The sequence below is a fragment of the Pteropus alecto genome, unplaced genomic scaffold (assembly GCF_000325575.1).
Source record: "Pteropus alecto unplaced genomic scaffold, ASM32557v1 scaffold76, whole genome shotgun sequence".
Taxonomy (NCBI): domain Eukaryota; kingdom Metazoa; phylum Chordata; class Mammalia; order Chiroptera; family Pteropodidae; genus Pteropus; species Pteropus alecto.
Genome location: NW_006443138.1, coordinates 28,588,515 through 28,607,010, shown reverse-complemented (window position 1 = coordinate 28,607,010; position 18,496 = coordinate 28,588,515). Strand labels below are relative to the sequence as shown.

Here is an 18,496-nt window from a genome sequence, read left to right as displayed (position 1 = left end):
CTGGAGGTCACCAAAAGGGAAGAGCTTGTGAGCTACAGGATGGAAAGCATGCCGCAGATAAGCTCACAAGCAACTGGCCCGACCTGCCAGGGTGTGCACATGCTCCCAGGGCTGTGAAATCACTCATGTGTGAGTTGTCTGGTGGGGAGAGAGAGGAGAGCAGGGAAGGCGGAGGCAGGAGGGGGGAATGTGGGCTGGGCCAAGTTTAGAATTACAAGTGTCACAGAGGAGTTGGAACCATACTTTAAATAGCCAGCACCTTCCCCTTCCCCCTTAGACAATTCTTCTCTCCCTGACTGGACTTCTGGCAGCAACTGCACTAAGGTTGGTAACATTTTCTTCTCTTTTTCTGTTTCTGGGTCTTAGACTATAGGAGGTGGGATCCATAGTACTTATGACCAAAGGAATTTTTTATCCTCTCCTAGTAAATCTGTTTCTGACATTTATGTATGCATATACAAAACTCACATGCTATTTACATTCTGAAACTTCAGTGGCTGTTGACCTAAGTGACAATATGATTCAGAGAAAGAGAACCCTAGATTGAGAGGAAAGACATATGGGTTCAGTTCTAAGTAAATAAAGGCTTTCTTCTCTGTGAAATGAGACAAGGTTGAAAGATTAAAAGGACATAAAAATTTTGACAGGATTGAAAAAGAAATTTGAGTGCCTGTTACTCTTCTAAATGCTTTCACGTATATAAAACCTCATTTGATCCTTATAGCTAAGTGTGTTCTATCATTCTCACTTTTACAGGTGAGCAAACTAAGGCTCAGAGCAATTAATTAACTTCCCTGAAGTCAGGCAGTGAGTGGTAGGGCACAAAGTAAAAATTTGAATCCAGGCTTGTCTGACTCTGTATCTTGTGTCCTTTCACCTGCACAAGGCTACCTCTGAGAAGCGGTATCCTAATGAGGCCAAGGGACCCAGAATAGTGCCACTGTCTCTTCTGGGGTCTGGAAGGATCCAGTCGTGAAGGGAGATGGTGTTCTATCATTGGAAGACATCCATCAGATAGTAAAGGGAGGCCCAGAATCAGCACAAGACATTAGATAACCTTCTCTAATTGGGAAAGCTTCTTGGAAGCAGCTGCTTGGGTTTCTCCTTCTAAATTCACAAACAATCTTTGGAGCCCATTCCTCATATTTCTCAAATAAGTGAAGACTTGTTTGATAAAGATCCCTGACTTTCTGGATCCCTCAGGTAACTCAGCGAGGGAGGCAGAGCTGCAGGAGAGTCTGTGCCCCAGTGGGGCTCCTGCTGAGAAAGTTCTGTTAACATTAACTTCACTTGAGGTGTAGAAAAAAGTCCATTTGCCTACTTCTCCAGAAAAGGGGCCACTGTATAAAATCAAGGGCGAGTCATTAGAAGATGCTTACATTAGACATGCTGATAAACCTAGGCAGCCATGTAATTAAGGGTTGTAATTGAAAGAGCAGGAGCGGAGTGGGTTCAAGTCCTGGCCATGCATACTAGCCATATGGTAGCAGACATGTTATTTAACCTCTCTGAGTTGCAGCCTCCTCATTTACAGGACAGAGGTAATGTTGCTTACATCTCAGGGTTGTTACGCGGATTAGATGAAATAAATGTATGTAAAGTGCTTAGACTGTATAGTACTTGCTCACTAAATGTGAGCCATATCCAATCTTATCCTCAACCCTAATAAGCATCTAGAATAGGGCAGTGAAGGGTTTAGAACTATTGCTCTTTATTTATAGAAGACAACTATTATCGTTGTCTTCTCTACGATAAGAGTTTCCTGCATTTGTCATCACCAAAAAAGAAAAGAGCCCATAGTTCTTCCTCTTATGTTGATTTCAGAGAGAGAGAGGGAGTAGCTGGAAAGATCAGCCCGTCTTATTCAGGGCTCTTGGTCCCACTCAACCTCTCTCATTGTTTTCGAAGGATTTTTAAAAAACTGGTTTTTATTTTCATATTACAAAATGAAATATGTTCTTTGATAAAAATGTAGAAAATATAAATAATAAAAATATTCCTATAATCAACCACTGAGAGAAAAACATTTTGTTGAACATCCTAATCTTTCAATGCATTTGAATGTAAAATATGTTTTCAAGCATAATCATATTGTATGTCTTATTTTATAACTATTTTCGCTTTACACATTATGAATGCCTTTTCATTTCATTACGTTTTCTTCTGCAACACAATTTTAATGATTATATAATAGCCCATTGTATATGTGTGCCATAATTTATTAATCTATTTACCATTTTTGAACACTTATGTACTTTTGTACATGGGACTTGCTGGTGAAGGAGAGGGAGGGCTTTCCTTCAAGAATTCCCAACAGTAACAGCGTGCCCTGCTTGTTTTCTAGGTGGGATGGATAGCAGGGTCTTGGGCACAACCAGTAATGGAGAGACAAAGCCAGTGTATCCAGTCGTGGAAAAGGCGGAGGAAGATGGCACCCTGGAACGAGGGCACTGGAACAACAAGATGGAGTTTGTGCTGTCCGTGGCCGGGGAGATCATTGGTCTAGGCAATGTCTGGAGGTTTCCCTATCTCTGCTACAAAAATGGGGGAGGTGAGAGCCACTGCGCCACCCCCGCCAACCCCTGGAAGGAGGATTTTTCCATCTCCTGCACTCACTGCCCCTCTGGGGAGTCCCATAGACACATAGAATGCTGGAGTTGGAAGGACTCTGCCTTAGAATTCATTAAGGACACTCCAGGAGTCTGAGACTGAGGCAGATCACATGACTTTCCCAGTGGTCTTTCTAGTGTAGCATGGCATCATAGAAATACGAGTGCAGGCCTGGAACCAGAGGGATCTGTGGTTTGGATTCTGGCTCCGCTACTTATTCTCTGTATAATCTTGGACGAGTTGCTTGAGTCCTCAGAGCCTCAACTGCTACTCCTGTAAATCAAGATAGTAATACCTACCTTTCAAGGTTGCTGTAAGGATTAGAGATAATGTGTGTAAAGTGCTTAATAAATGGTAGCTATGTTGAAGATGATGTTGATGCCCACTGTCCTGTAGTCTTGAGATTCCTTAGCTTTGGCTTTGTGTCTTCCTCCTATTCTGCTGGCACCACGACCTTCGTTAAGCCACTAATTCCCCAACCTCCATCTATGTCATAACCTTTGATACTAGCGGCTATCCTTTTAAACATTTCCCACTGAAAATATGTGTCAGGGGAGCATTAACTCTCTTTACATTAACTCTAGTTCTTTACTGGCTTCTCGTTCTCCTCTATTCCTATCCCCTGGGGTAACTCTTCTACCCCCACAGTAGTGGTAGTGATCTTTCTGCACTGACCCCCTTTCGGAGAATCCCAGATCATTAAGGGAAGCCCCAGAGGGGTTCCTCAGGTAGGGAAGGTTCTGACTATGCGGTGGATTGGGAAGATCTCCTTGGTAAAGCTTATAAGGGTTGGGCTCCCAGGTATGGATTTGAAGTGAGGCTGAAGTCTGGGTTGGAGGAAGGAGAAATGCAGAGGGAGTCATGGGAGGAAATGCTGAGGGAAGCAGTAACTGCATGTGCCACAAGGATTGGAGGGTACCCTAATGCAGCACCTACCCTTTTGCAGGGGAGTAGGAGCCTCCAAGTGCATTAAGTCTAACATGAAGGGCATGAGTCTAACAATGATTTTGAAGGGAGAAAACCTACAATGCACAGTAGATTGGGAGGACTGGGGGAGAGCACAGATAGATGCTCTGAGCCCATAGTCTTATTCTCAGGAGTGTGGCAATTGGGGATTAACCCTGGGATTGGAAGTTGACTTGTATTTTCCCAGAGGGGTGGGATGGGCCGATATGTCCTTTCTCCCCATGCATTTCTGGCCAGCAGCCTGAAATCACAGGACTTTGCTCAGTCTGCATTGTGAAGGAAGGAGGGAGGTCTTCCCACTTCTGACCTAGCACTGGACACTCTGCATGCTTGTTTAGGAATTTAGGCCTGAGCCCTCTCCCTTCAGAGAACTGAGTGGAGGGCTGGGGCTGGTCGAGGGAAAAGGAGTCTGGAGGCTAAGCTGGGCACTAAGACTCTGTATCAGGAACCTAGCAACCAGCTTAGCTCTTCACGTGGCAGAAAGCTTAGGTGGTGAGCAGCTTTCCCCAAGCCTCTCTGGAATTGGGTAAAGGTTGGCCTGGGAATTAGCGGGAATGTCACGAAGAGGTGGGAGAGAGTGGTTTCCAGGTCTAGTGCAAAACCAGTAGGCTGGAGAGGGGGAAGTGAAAGGCAGCAGTGACAGGAGCAGTGGAGGGTATGGGGCTCACCTTGTGGAGGTGAGGTGGTCTAGCAGTGTTTGGTTCTGAGCTCTGCTTCGGGGCTCTGTGGTAAGTTTGTGCAGGCCTTGAAGTGTATGACTGTGTCTTGGGTGGAAATGCAGGGCCGGGAAGGAAAGCATACCCATGGCTCTTGGTTTTTCACATGTGTGCTTGTGGGGGAAGGTGGAAGCAGGAGGGTGGCTGCTGAGGCTCCTGGACAGAGCCTGTCTCCAGCACGTGGGTCATGGTTGACAGTGGATAGATTTTAGGGGTCCTGGATTCAGTCAAGTTCTCTTCATTTAGTCCCTGCACCACCGCCCACAATCTCTTCTGTTGATCAAGCACAGGGCCTTAGGACCCCTCTTCTCTTTCCTTGATGGATGACAACAGCTGGAGGGAAATGTTCTGAGGGACTTTGAAGCTAGAGGCTGATGCCTGGGTTTTCTCCAAGGGCATGAGTCATCCAGGGCCACCAGGTGATTTATGGAAAGGCTCTTTTGCCAAGGCAAGGGGAACTAACCAAGAATACGTATAGTCATTAGGCACCCAGACATGCCTATTTTTCTGTTTTTCTGTTGTTGTGTGTGTGTGTTCCCAGTGGTTTAACCCTTCTGTCATCATTTAACTCCCCTCACTTCCCAAGCAAAACAAGCTCCTACAGAGAATGGGCCCCAACACTTTATCTTGTCATCTCCTCGTCTCTTTGTCGAAAAGAGATCGATACCTCTTTATGACAGGACACTTTGCTGTCACTGTGGGGAAGGAGGGTGAAGAGAGTAGAAGTCATTTAAATTGGTTTGATCCCTTTCCTCTTGGTTTAGTGTTTCTATTTAAACCTGTGACCCTCATACTGGAACTGGGCTCTCAGGGGATGAGAGGAATGTTCTGAGTAAGTTCTGGAGAGGATGTTGGGGTGCTCCGGGGTCTACCATGCTCAGGTAATGTATGCCATCAGTCTGCTTCTGGGCCCTTTCTCTTACTTCATAGCTTTAAATAGCTGTTTTTGTGCTTGTGGGGAGGATAAGCTAGGGACTTTATTATTATTAATATTTGTTCGGTGGGGAGTTCAGGGATGAAAATTTTTCCAAAGCATAATTTTAGTTTCAAACTAAAAATACCAGTGATGTCTTCTTTGGTTCCTTCCAGCTTTAACATTTGGTAGATCCAATCTGAAGTGAATTCCAGAGCGAGAAAAGGGCGGGAGCAAGATTATGATCAAAGAACAGGTAAACCGTTTGAAACAGGAACACTTTGAAAACCATAGTTGCTGAGAAAGTGGTATAAAGAAGCCCACTTAAAATCAGAAGCAGCTAGTAGGCTTTTTAGAGAGATAGATGGGAGGGATGGCTGCCTCAGTCATCTCCTAGGTAAATATCCTCCCTGCCAATCCATCCCAAGCACCTACCTCATCCTAATGGCTTTCTAGAGTTTTCAATCTCAGTCAGTTGCCCCAGCACATAGCAAACCACCATATGTCATTCAATAATTACTGAGTATCTACCATATGCCAGGAGGTATCCTAAGTTGTTGGGATGCATTTATTAACAAAAAAAGACCAATTCTCTTTCTTTGCGGGGCTTACATTCTAGAGGGAGATAGACAATAAACATAGTAAATAAGAAAATTATACAGTACATCAGAAGTTAATGCGTGCTATGGGAAGAGACCAAGTAGGGCTGGGTACAGGGGGTCAGGAATGTGAGTGGGGGTGGTCACATTGAGCAATGGCTTACCAGGAGTAGGAGAGTTGGCCACGTGGATATTGGGGGCAAAAGTGCTCCAAGCAGAGGAAACAGAAGGTTTAATAATCTTACAGCAAGAGGCTGACTGGCTTGTTTGAGGAGCTGCAATGCGAGGAGCAAGTAGAAGATGAGGTCAGAGAAGTAAAGAGAATGGGGGGCAGGTGGCAGATTACGTAAGTTCTTGTCAGATATTGTAAGACTTTGGCTTTTTCTCCATTGACATGGGGAGTCAGGTCAGGGTTTTGAGCAGGAGTGGCATGATCTTACATTTTAAAATCATCTCTCTGAATGCTGTGTTGAGAACTGATTATAGGAGAGTAAGGGTAGAAGCAGACCTAAAGGCTAAAAATCCTAGAGTCATGTTTGATTCCCTTCTCTCTTTCATAACTCTTGGCCCTATCCAAATGACCAGATCCTGGGTGCTTTGAAACATGAGCCTTTCAGCTGGAAGTTCTCCAGCTCCCTGGACCCTGGCTGCCAGCAGACTGAGTTCCTCAACACCCAGAATACCTGGGACTGGTGACCCACATGAGATATGCAGAAGCTGACACGTCTCATCACCTCCACTGCTACCACCAGCTCTAAGCAACCCAACAGTTTCAGCCTGAGCAATTCAAAGGAAGGAGTTGCAGTTACTGAAATGTGCAAGGCCATGAGAGGAACAGATTCTAAGAGGAAAATAAGGAGCCGAGTTTTGGGAATGTCAAGTTGAGATACCTATTATATATCCAAGTGGAGATGTCAACTAGGCAATAGCACATGTGAGTCTAGCATCTGTGAGAGAGCCCTGGACTGGTTATGTAAATTTGAGAGTTATTAGATTTTGATTGCATAGGAGACTGAGGACCTTTAAAGATCTGGGAGAAGAGGAATCAACAAAAGAGACAGGAAGCGAGACCAATGAAAGAGGATGAAAACCAAGAGAATGAAGTGTTTTAGAGGCAAGTGAAGCAATGCTGTCAGGAAGGAGGGGAAGATAACTACATGAAATGCAGATAGGTTAAGAAAGATGAGGAGCTGATTGTTGATTTTAGCAGTGTGGAAGTCACCGATGCCCTTGTAAGAACAGTTACAGTAGAATGTGGGACAAAGACTGGTTGCCGTGGGTTCAATATCATGGGGGAGAAAAGAATCAGAAATAGGACATATGGGTCATTTGGGCAAAACTCAGGGGTAGGTGAAATTCATCTCTTCTTTCCGTATTCTCCCTTCTGTGGGGGTGAGAGGATAAGCTAGCATGAGTGCTGCATAGTAGTAATAGTGTGCCCCTTCAGCAGTGGTTGGAATGGGTCACGACTGGTGAAGTTGCTAAGAAGCTGCACATCTGAATTATTTCCCTGGCTCTCCAGCTTCAAATTCCTGGAGAGAAAAGCAAACACGACCTTCCACCAGGGCCTGTCGCACTAAAGCTCGAGCCATGGGAATGAGGAGGCTCTGGCTAACCGAAGAGGCATGACGTCGGGGAGATGGTAGGAGAGGGTTTTGGCAATACAATGTAACTCTGCCAGGAGGGAATTTGAATTACTTGCCTGTCAGTCTCAACTCAGGCCAAAACAGATCATCTGCCAACAATTTTATATCTAATCTCTAAGTCCAGGTTGTCAAAATCAGGGGCAGAGGTCACTTGTGCCGAGAATCTTTGTATTTGCTGGTCTTAGACAACCAGCTAGAGACCACCTCGTGTGAAGACCAGTGCTCCCTTCTATCTTTCCCCCTTCAAACCCTCTTCCCTTCTCATCTTCAGTCTCTGAACACTCAGACCCTGGGTGCTTCAGAACGTGGGCCTTTCAGCTGGAAGCTCTCCAGCTCCTTGGACCCTGGTTGCCAGCAGACTGAGTTCCTCAACACCCAGAAAACCTGGGACTGGAGACTCCATGTGAAGCTACAACAGGATGTACTACAGCTGGACGTCTCAGAACTAGGGATCTTAGAGGGTAAAGACTGTGGGGGAAGGGCAGAAACAAAGTAAACCTCAGCTCTAGACTATAAGGGGAAAGCATAGGGACACCTGTGTAAAGGAGATTAAATGACAACTGGCATGGGGAAAACTGTTCTCCTTGATGTTGTTTATAGATACTAAAGAACAAAGAGAAACAAGGAACACTTTTCTTCATATAAGAGTAATAGTTATTTTAGTAGTATGTGATAATTTGGTATCATTTTTAGTTAATTAGCTAATGCCCAGTATTGGTCAGACTAGTGTTGATACAGTATATATTGATGCTCACTGCTGTGTTGTTCATGTGGACCGTCATCAGTTTATATCTTTAAAAATGTTACCTGGGACATTTCAGGTGACATCACAGAGTGCGCTTCTTTTGAGAAGGGTGACCAGCAGAATGATTACTTTCTAGGATGGACATGTGGTCTCTCCCATCCACGGGGAAGAATGCCAGGACATTTTAGAATCTGGGAAAGGAGAGGAACATGGTGGACATGGGGGAGCAGGTAACTGTGAACTCCATCCTTCTCCAGGACTAACTCTATTCTAATAGTGGTGACTGGGGTGTGGGTGGGGAAAGAGGCAGAGCGCCCTACAGGACACCCCATCTGCACTTGGACCCTCTTGGGTTTCATCCTGCCCCTCGTTCCTTCTCCACTTTTATGGCCAGTGGCCCTGCCTGGAGGGTATGGACCTTGTCTCTTGTGGCAGGCTGCCCAAGTGCTCGAGGAGGCAGAGGAGGAGGGGAGCAGAACTGATCACAGGACCCACTGAAGTTAAATACTGAATTGGCTTATTGGGAAACAGCAGGTGGCATAAAGATGGGGAGGAGGGGCTCGTGCTGGGCTGCAAACTCTCTCCTCTCTCGCTCTCTCTCCTCTCTCTTTCTGCAATGTTTCCACCTCTGGGCAGTGACTGTTCATATCAGCTACTGGGTTATCTCGTCCCTAGTTTTTTCCTCATGCTCAACAAGTCTTGGGTTGATTTGTACACTTCTTAGACTGAATTGCTCATGACCTTGATTTCTTTGCCCTTGTGGTAATTGTTTCCCTCAGCACCTGAATTGTAGATGCAGAGACTTGGAAGGTGAAGAACTAGAGAACTCTATTCCCCATGAATGTTTATTTTAAACAATTTCAATAAGGTAGAATTGACTTACAATAAATTGTACATATTTAAAGTGCGCAATTTGATAAGTTTCGACATATGTGTACACCCTTGAAATCATTGCCACAGTCAAGATAATGAACGTATCCATCACCCCCAAATTCCCTCCTGTCCCTTTCTCCCACCTCTAACCTCAACTGCCCCATCCCAGTGCATCCACAGACCTGTTTTTTCCCCCAGCTTATTTTGATGTATTATTGATATATAATGTATGTAAATTCAACGTGTACAACATGATGATTTAATGCACATCTATATTGTGAAATGATTACAACAATATGGGTAGTTAATACCTCCATTCTCTCACGTAATTACCTTTTTTTTTTTGTGGTGATAACATTTAAAGTCTACTCTCTTAACAAATTTATTACTGTATAATACAGTATAGTTCCCTGTAGTCACCATGCTGTACATTAGATCTCCAAAACTTATTCATCTTATAGTTGGACCAACTATAAGATGACCAACATGTCTCCATTTTTCCCACCCCCCAGCTTCTGGCAACCACTATTCCACTCTTACGTAGTTCCGTAAGTTTGGCTTTTTCAGATTCTGCCTATAAGTGAGATCATACAGTATCTTGTCTTTACCTGACTTATTTCACTTAGGATAATGCCCTCAAGGCCCATCCATGTTGTTGTAAAAGGCAGGATTTCTTTAGTTTTTTTATGGTTGAATAATATTCCATTATATATATCACAGTTTCTTTATATATATGCCACATTTTCTTTTTCCATGCATCTATTGATGGACATTTAAGTTATTTCCATGCTTGTTTTTTGTCACTATACATTAGTTTGCATTTCTTAAAATTTTATATGAATGGAATCATGCAATATACGTTTTATCTGGCTTCTTTCACTCAACATAATTATTTCGACATTCATGTTTTTCATGGGTCAGTAGTGTATTCCTTGGTACTGCTGAACGGTATTTTATTACATGGATCTACTACAATTTATTCATCTATTCTCTTGCTGATGGGCATTTGGATTGTTTCCAGGTTTTAGCTATTACAGAAAAAACTGCTAAAAACATTTGTGTACAAGTCTTTGTATAAACAAATCTTTCATTTCCCTTGAGTAAATAGCTAGGAGTGGAATGACTGGGTTATCTGGTAGGTGCACTTTTAACTTTTTAAGAAACCGCGAAACACTTTTCCAAAATGGTTGTAGCATTTTATATTCCTGCCAGCAGTGTATGAGAGTGTCAGTTTTTTCACTTCCTTGTCAGTACTTGGGCAGTCTTTTTAATTGTAAATTTTCTAATTGGCATGTAATAATATCTCAGTGTCATTTTAATTTATATTTCCCTAATGATTTATGATGTTGAGCATCTTTTCATGTGCTTCTTTACAACCCATTTATCTTCTTTGGTGAAAACCTGTTCAAATCTTTTGACCATTTGAAAAAAATGGTTGGTTGTTTTCTTACTATTCAATTTTGAGACTTCGTTATATATCCTGGATACAAGTCCTTTATCAAATATGCATTTTGAAAATATTTTTTCTCATTCTGTCTTATATTTTTTCTTTTCTTAACAGTATTTTTGGAAGAGCAAAAGATCGAAACTTTGACAAAATCCAGTTTAAACAATTTATTCTTTTATGAATCATGCTTTTGATGTCACATGAAAGGAAATCTGCTTACCCAAGTCTCATATTTTCTTCTAGAAGTTTTATAGTTTTAGGTTTTACATTTAGGTCTATGATTCATTTTCCGTTAACTTTTGTATATAATGAAGGTATGGATGAAAGTTTTTTTGTGTGTGTGTATGAATATTCACTTCTTTCAGTATCATCCATTGAAAGGCTATCTTTTCTTCAATGAAGTGCCTTTACGCCTTTGTTGAAAATCAGTTATCCATATACGTATAGGCGTATTGCTGTACTTTACTCTGTTTTATTGATTTATTTGTTTATTTTGACGCCTAAATCACACTGTCTTGATTACTGTAGCTGTATAATAATATGAAAATAAAAAAGAGCGAAGCCTAAAATTAATTCTTCTTTTTCACAGTTGTTTATTTTATTTCTTTTGCATTTTCATATAAATTTTAGAATCAATTTGTCAATTTCTTCTGGGATTTTGATTGGGATTGCAATGAATCTATAGATCGACTTAGAAAAAGATGACATCTTAGTAACATTGAGTCTTCTGACTCATGAATAGAAGGGAATTATGCTTCACTGTTTATTTAGGTCTTCTTTATCTTCTCTCAGCAGTTTTGCAGTTGTGAGTGTATGTGTCTTTCACATCTTTCGTCATATTTATTTCTAACTATTTTATATTTTTGATGCTATTATAAATGGAATTATTTCTTAAATTGTAATTTATAATTGTTTGTTGCTAGTATGTAGACATACGGTGGATTTTTGTATGCTTATCTTGTATCCTTCAACCTTGCTAAACTGATTTATTGGTTCTAGTAGCTCTTTGGTACATTTCAAAGTTTTTTTCTTTGCTTTTAAAAACACTTCATTGACGTATGATTGACATACGAAAAGGTATACATATTTAATGTACATGACTTGATGAGTTTGGAGGTAATATCTATCACCTCCAAAAATTTTCTTCTGCCTTCTTAAATTTTTTTTGATAAGAATTCTTAACATAGACTTTACCTTCTTAGTAAGTTTTTAAGGAAACAATACAATATTGTTAACTATAGGCACTCCGGTTTACAGTACATCTTTAGGACTTCCTCATTTTGTGTAACACCTCCTCTTTAACCAACACTTCCCTATTTCCTTTATCCTCAGCCCCTGGTAACCACCATTTCGCTCTCTGCTTCCACGAGTTTGACTATTTTAGATTACAAAGGATTTTCTACCTAGACTATGATGTCATTTGAGAATAAAGCAGTTTTATTTCTTCTTTTCCAATATGAATAACATTTAATTGCTTTCTTGCCTTATTGCCTTCAGTAGAATCAATATTGATAGAAACAATGTTGAATAGAAGTGGTAAGAATAAACACTTTTGTCCTGCTCTTCATCTTAGGGATTAAGCAGTCTCTCACCATTAAGCATGATGTTATCTGTAGGTCTTTTTGTAGGTATCAGGTTGAGGAAGTTCCCTTCTATTCATCATTTACTGAGAGTTTTTTATCAGAAATGGCTCTTAGACTTATTAATATAATAAATTATATTAATCGATTTTTTAAAATGTTAAATCAACCTTGCATTCCTGGGATAAACCCCGCTATATAATGTATTATCCTTTTTATATATTGTTGGATGCGATTTGGTAAAATTTTGTTTAGAATTTTCGTATCTATGTTCATATAAGATATTAGTCAGTAGTTTTCTTTTCTTGTAATATCTTTGTCTGTTTTTGTTTTCAGGGTAACGCTGGCTTTATAGAATGAGTTGGGAAGCATTCCTTTCTTCTAGATTTTCTGAAAGAGTTTATGTAGAATTGACGTTATTTCTTCCTTAAATGTTTAGAGAATTCACCAGTGAATTCATTTGGGCCTGGAGTTTTCTTTGTGGGAAGGTTTTTAACAACAACCAAAAAATTTTTCTTTAATAGAAATAGGGCTATTGAGATTATTTATTTCTTTTTGCATAAGATTCAGTAGTTTGCATTTTTCAAGAAATGTGTCCATTTAATCTAAATTGCTGCATTTATTGACATAAAGTTGTTCATGTATTTTCTTATTATCCTTTTAATAGCTATAGAATCTGTATTGATGATGTGTCAAGTAGCTCATTTGTCATACAGGTAATTTGTGTCTCCTAGAAATTTATCAATTTTATTGATTATCTCAATGAATCAGCTTTTAGTTTCATCGATTTTCTCTATAGTTTTCCTGTTTTCTATTTCATTGATTTCCACTCTGATTTTTATTATTTCCTTTGACTTACTCTGGGTTTCATTTGCTTTTATTTTTCTTTCTTAAAGTGAAGCTGAAATAATTGATTTGAGACTTTTATTTTATAATAATATTTGATGCTATAAATTCTCCTTCTAAGTACTTCTTTAGCAGCACCCACAAATTTTCATATTTTGTGTTTTCATTTTATTTGATTTAAAATATTTTCTTATTTCTCTTTTGATTACCTCTTTGTTACATGGGTTATTCAGAAGTATGTTACCTAATTTCTAAATACTGGGAAATTTTCTAAGTGTGTTTGTCTTATTGATTCATTATTTGGTCAGAAAACATACTTCATATGACTTGAATCCTTTGAAACTTATTGAGATTTGTTTTGTGGCCTAGAATATGGTCTATCTTGGTAAATATTCCAGGTGCATTTGAAAATCATGTATATTCTGCTGTTGTTGGATAGAATGTTTTATAAATGTCAAGTAGGTCAGGTTGGTTGATATGGTTTTCAAATATTTTATATCCTTACAGATTTTCTGTCTATTTGTTTTATCAATTATTGAGAGGGAGATATTGAAATCTTTGACTTTAATTAGGAATTTAACTATTTTTTTCCTGCAGTTCTATTGTTTTTGCTTTACATATTTTGAAGCCCTGTTACTGAGCAGGTATATATTTAGGATTGTTATGCCCTCACGATGAATCAACCTCTTTATCGTTATAAAATGCCTTTCTTTACCTCTGGTAATATTCTTTACTCCAAAATCTACTTTGTGTGATATTAAGATAAAAACCCCAGCTTTTTTTTTTTTTTTTTGATGAGTATTAGCATGGCCTATTTTCTCTTTTACTTTTAACCTATTCATGTCTTCATATTTAAGGTACTTTTTTTTAAGCAACATATAACTGAGTGTTGCTAGTTTTTTTTTTAAACCAATCTGACAAGCTCTACCTTTTATTTGAGATATTTAGACTGTTTACATCTAATGTAGTTATCTGTATGGTTAAGTTTGAATTCATCATTTTACAATTTGTTTTCTATCTGTCCTATCGGTCCTTGGCTTCCCTTTTCCTCTCCTGCCTTCTTTTGGATTAATTTAATATATTATATTACTCCATTGTCAGCTTTTCTCCTTGTTGGCTTATTAGCATAATTTTACTGTGTTAGTTTTGTGACTGTTTTAAATCTCATAATATACTTCTTTAACTTATCACAGTTTACCTTCAAGTGATAGTATATCACTTTACATATAAAAACCTCATAATAATACACTTCTATTTCTCTTCTCCTGACCTCTGTGCTCTTGTTGTTACACTATGTTTTCATACATTATAAACTCCACATTACAGTGTTATTAGTTTGTTTAACCAGTCAATTATCTTTCAGAGATTTGAATCATAAGCAAAAGTTCTTAGATGTTTACCTATGTATGTAGTTATCATTTCTAGTGTTTGTCATTCCTTTGTGTAGATTTATATTTCTCTCTGGCATCATCATTTTATTCAGCCTGAAGGACTTTCTTTAACATCTCTTGTATTGCAGATCTACTGGTGATGGATTCTTTCAGGTTTTACATGTCTTAAGAAACATTTGTTTCACTCTCATTTTAGAACAGAACATTTATTAGATATAGAATTCTAGTCTGATAGCTTTTTTCCTTCAGTGTTTTAACAAATGTGCTTCCTCATCACTCTCTTCTCACTTGCATTGTTTCCAATGAGAAATTTGATGTCATCCTTATTTTTGTTTCTCTGTACATATGTGTCTTTTTTTTCCTTTTGGTTCCTCTTAAGATTTCTTCTTAAAAACTCTTAATTATTGGCTTAAATAATTTGATTATGACGTCCCTTGTTCTAGTTTCTTTCAAGTTTTCTATGTGGGGGCTCAGTGAGCTTCTTGGATCTGTGGATTTATAGTTTCATCAAATTTGGAAAATCTTCAGCCATTATTTCTTTAAAAAATTTTGACCCCTCTTCCTCTTTTTTCTCCTTCAGAGACTTCAATTACAAGTATATTAGGCTTCTTAAAGTTGTGTCACAGCTCACTGACACCATTTTTTTTTTTTAAAAAATTCTCTTTTCTCTCTTTTATTTTGGATAATTTCTACTTCTGTGGTTCAAGTTCACTAATCTTTTCTTCTGCTATGTCTAATCTGCCATTAATACCATCCAGCATATTCTTCATCTCATACGTTGTGGTGTTTATTTCTAGAAGTTTGATTTGAAACTTTTCAATATCTTTCATGTTTCTGTCTAACTTTTTGAACATATAGAACACAATTATAATAACTATTTTAATGTCTTCATCTGCTTATTCTCACATCTGCAGATGGCTTTGATTAGTTGATTTATTTACTCATTATGAGTAACATTTTCCTGCTTCTTTGTTTTCCTGGTAATTTTTGATTGGATGCCAGATTTGGTGATTTTTGCCTTATTGGTTGCTGAGTATTTTTCTATTTCTATAAATATTCTTGAGCTTTTTTCTGGGACGACTGAAGTTATTTGATCCTTTTGGGGTTTGCTTTCATGATTTGTTAGGCAGAATCAGAACTGTGTTAAATCTAGGGCTAATTATTCTGCACTACTGAGGAGATGCTTTCTATTCTCAATGCCCTTGAATCCTGAGATTATCTAGTCTAGCTGGTGGGAACAGGCACTCTTCCCAGCCTTATGTGAGTACCATAATCTCAATCTTTTGAATGCTTTTTTTTTTTTTTATCCTTCTTACCTTGGGTAGTTTCTTCACACACAAGTGCTGACTAGTATTCAGTTAAAAGCTAGAAAGGGACTCTCTGCAGGTATTTGGATCTCCCTCTCTGTGAAGATCTGTCCTTGCTGGTACTCTGTGAACTCCCCTGTCCACTTTGCCAGGTCCATGGTGGAGAAAATGCCCATATTTCTAGCATCGGTAAACTTGTCTCATCCAATGATTGTGAAAACAAAAGCAGAAAGAATTATTAAAAGGAAATCTGATTTCAGTCCATTAAAAGTTTCTATCTAACACTAAGAATAATTATTTTCTTGAAAAGAATTATAGTCTGTGAGCTGTGTTAATGCTTCTGTATATCCATTATTCAATGAACTCCTTGTTATTGCCACAAGTTAGGTGTTATTTAGGCAATAATTGATGTTCGACGGGGAGCAAATCTTGGTAGGTATAGACTGAAACTTCAGAGTGAAAAAAGGGACTGGTTAGATCTAGGTAACTTGTTGACTCTTGATCTCTGCTATGGTTCCAGATATCTGGACAGATGTCCCCTGCACTTTTTCATGTCCCCCACCCCTGGGATTCTGATGGACAGTATGGGGTGGTAATGGGTAAAGATGAATGTGGACCATGAGGAGGCTAGTGCCAGGTAATGGACAGCCTGTTTCCCACCCACAGGTGCCTTTTTCATCCCCTACCTCATCTTCCTCTTTACCTGTGGTATTCCTGTCTTCCTTTTGGAGACAGCACTGGGCCAGTACACTAGCCAGGGAGGTATCACAGCCTGGAGGAAGATCTGCCCCATCTTTGAGGGTGAGTAGCTATGTGCCTGATTCCAGGGTGTCTGCACTTGGGGTTATAAATCTTATTCGGAATGACTGAGTGGTTTAGTAGCAGTGCTGACTGAGATAAGACTCCGTGTCATTACACTAAACCTTCCATTTATGGGCCCAACACTGAGCTAATCACCTAGTCCATCAGAGAATGGAGAAGATGGGGATGAGAATGGGACAAAAGCTTTAGGTTAAACAAATAGAGTGCAAAGCTATTTTAGCTATATATTTTAAAAATATATAACAATGATTCGGTAGTTTTAAAAACATTTAATCACTTATAAAACATTTTAAAAGAGAATTTTAAGTCAGAAAAATATCATTAATAATTCTACCATCTTGACACAATAGCTCTTTAAAATTAGTGTTTATTTCAATATTTCTCTCGATGCAGGATTTTCTTAGGCTTCTATTTTGAAATAATTATGTATTTACGAAAGTTGCAAAAATAGTACAGAGAGGTCACATGTATCTTTCACCCAGTTTTACCAATGGTAACATCTTACATAGCTATAGAACAATATCACGACCTGGAAACTCATGTTGGTACTATCCAGACCTTATTTAGATTTCACTAGTTTTCCTTGCACTCATTTGTGTCTGTGTAAGTATAATTCTGTGTAATTTTATCACTGTGTGTGTGTAGATTTATGTAACCACAGCCACAATCAACATACAGAACTGCTCCATCACCTCAAAGATCTCCATCTTGCTACTCCTCTGTAGCCACATTGCCCCACCCCCAACCTCTAGCAAGCTCTAATTTGTTCTCTACCTTTATAATTTTGTCATTCTGAGAATGTTATATAGATGGAAACATACAGCACAGAACCTTTTGAGATTGGCTTTTTCACTTAGCATGATGCCTTTGACATCCATCCAGCTTGTTCTTGTATCAATCGTTCATTCCTTTTTGTTGCTGAGTAGTATTCCATGGTATGGATATGTCACAATTTATTTAACCATTTACACACTGAAGAACATTTGGATTATTTCCAGTTTGGGGCTTTTATTTCATTCTTTCTTTCTCTGTATATAGAGTTTACATATCTATTAATATAGAATATGCACAGTTTACATCTCTTTTTCAGTTAGTGTTGTTTTTCATTTCTACAACAACCATTTAATGATCATATAAATCTCTACCAAGTAGATATATCATAATTTATTTAATAGTTCTTTGCTTTGGACTTAGTCTTACACATTTGAAAAATAACTTTGAGTTAGTGAACTTTCAGAACTTAATAAAGATGACAACACACAGGAAGCCAGAAATAGGGCAGCAGAAAGCAGGGGACAAAAGTCCCCTTCTGACTTAGGAAAGGCTGTTGGAGCAGGCAGCACACTCCTGCCTACTGGGGAAGGAGAGAAGAGAGCCAGGAGACTAGGCCCCAGCAGTTTCTGTTTTAGGACACTGACAGTGGAGCATGAACCCTCTCCTAAGCAGAGGTGGGTAATGTGTGAGAAATCTGTCCACTGTCCCTAGCCCAATTCTGCCCCTCTCCCCATCCAGGCATCGGCTATGCCTCTCAGATGATCGTCATCCTCCTCAACATCTACTACATCATTGTTCTGGCCTGGGCCCTCTTCTACCTCTTTAGCAGCTTCACGATCGACCTTCCCTGGGGAACCTGCCACCATGAGTGGAATACAGGTAAGGTCATCTCCGGAGTTCATTTCCTCCTGCTGTTCTGCCACGTAAACCAAGAGTGGGATTGTCCCTGTATCCCAGGCAATCAAATTCCCAACCATAACTTACTAGAAATCAGCCAAATGGGTCATAGAGATCTTATATCGAAGATAAGAGCGAGATTTCACCAGCATCACAGGCAAAATGTCAAAGAATTTTAAAGTCTACTCAATTAATGTATTATGAATTCATGTATTATAAATAGAACTGACAATTTATGTGGTTTACTATTTATTTATTCCGATTTGAAATATGATTAGTTGATACATGTATACATTGTTTGTTCATTTTTTTGTTTCTCATGTCTTCTCTCTGATACTATTTTAGGTCTTTCAAACTTACAATT

General features: G+C 39.2%; 1 protein-coding gene across 2 annotated transcripts in view; it reads left to right on the top strand.

Moving 5' to 3' along the window:
- The first annotated feature begins 282 nt into the window (after positions 1-282).
- Positions 283-18,496, top strand: part of SLC6A13 (solute carrier family 6 member 13) — a 36,594-nt gene continuing 18,380 nt past the window's right edge. The window contains exons 1-4 of one of the 2 annotated variants that reach the window (XM_006923870.1): positions 283-324; positions 2,345-2,551; positions 16,306-16,440; positions 17,974-18,114. In XM_006923870.1, the coding sequence (XP_006923932.1) occupies positions 2,350-2,551; positions 16,306-16,440; positions 17,974-18,114 (478 nt within the window). In that variant the 5' untranslated portion in view covers positions 283-324; positions 2,345-2,349. Of the gene's footprint in view, positions 325-2,344; positions 2,552-16,305; positions 16,441-17,973; positions 18,115-18,496 lie in introns of those variants that run through there. The other variant, XM_006923871.1, reaches the window with a different exon arrangement.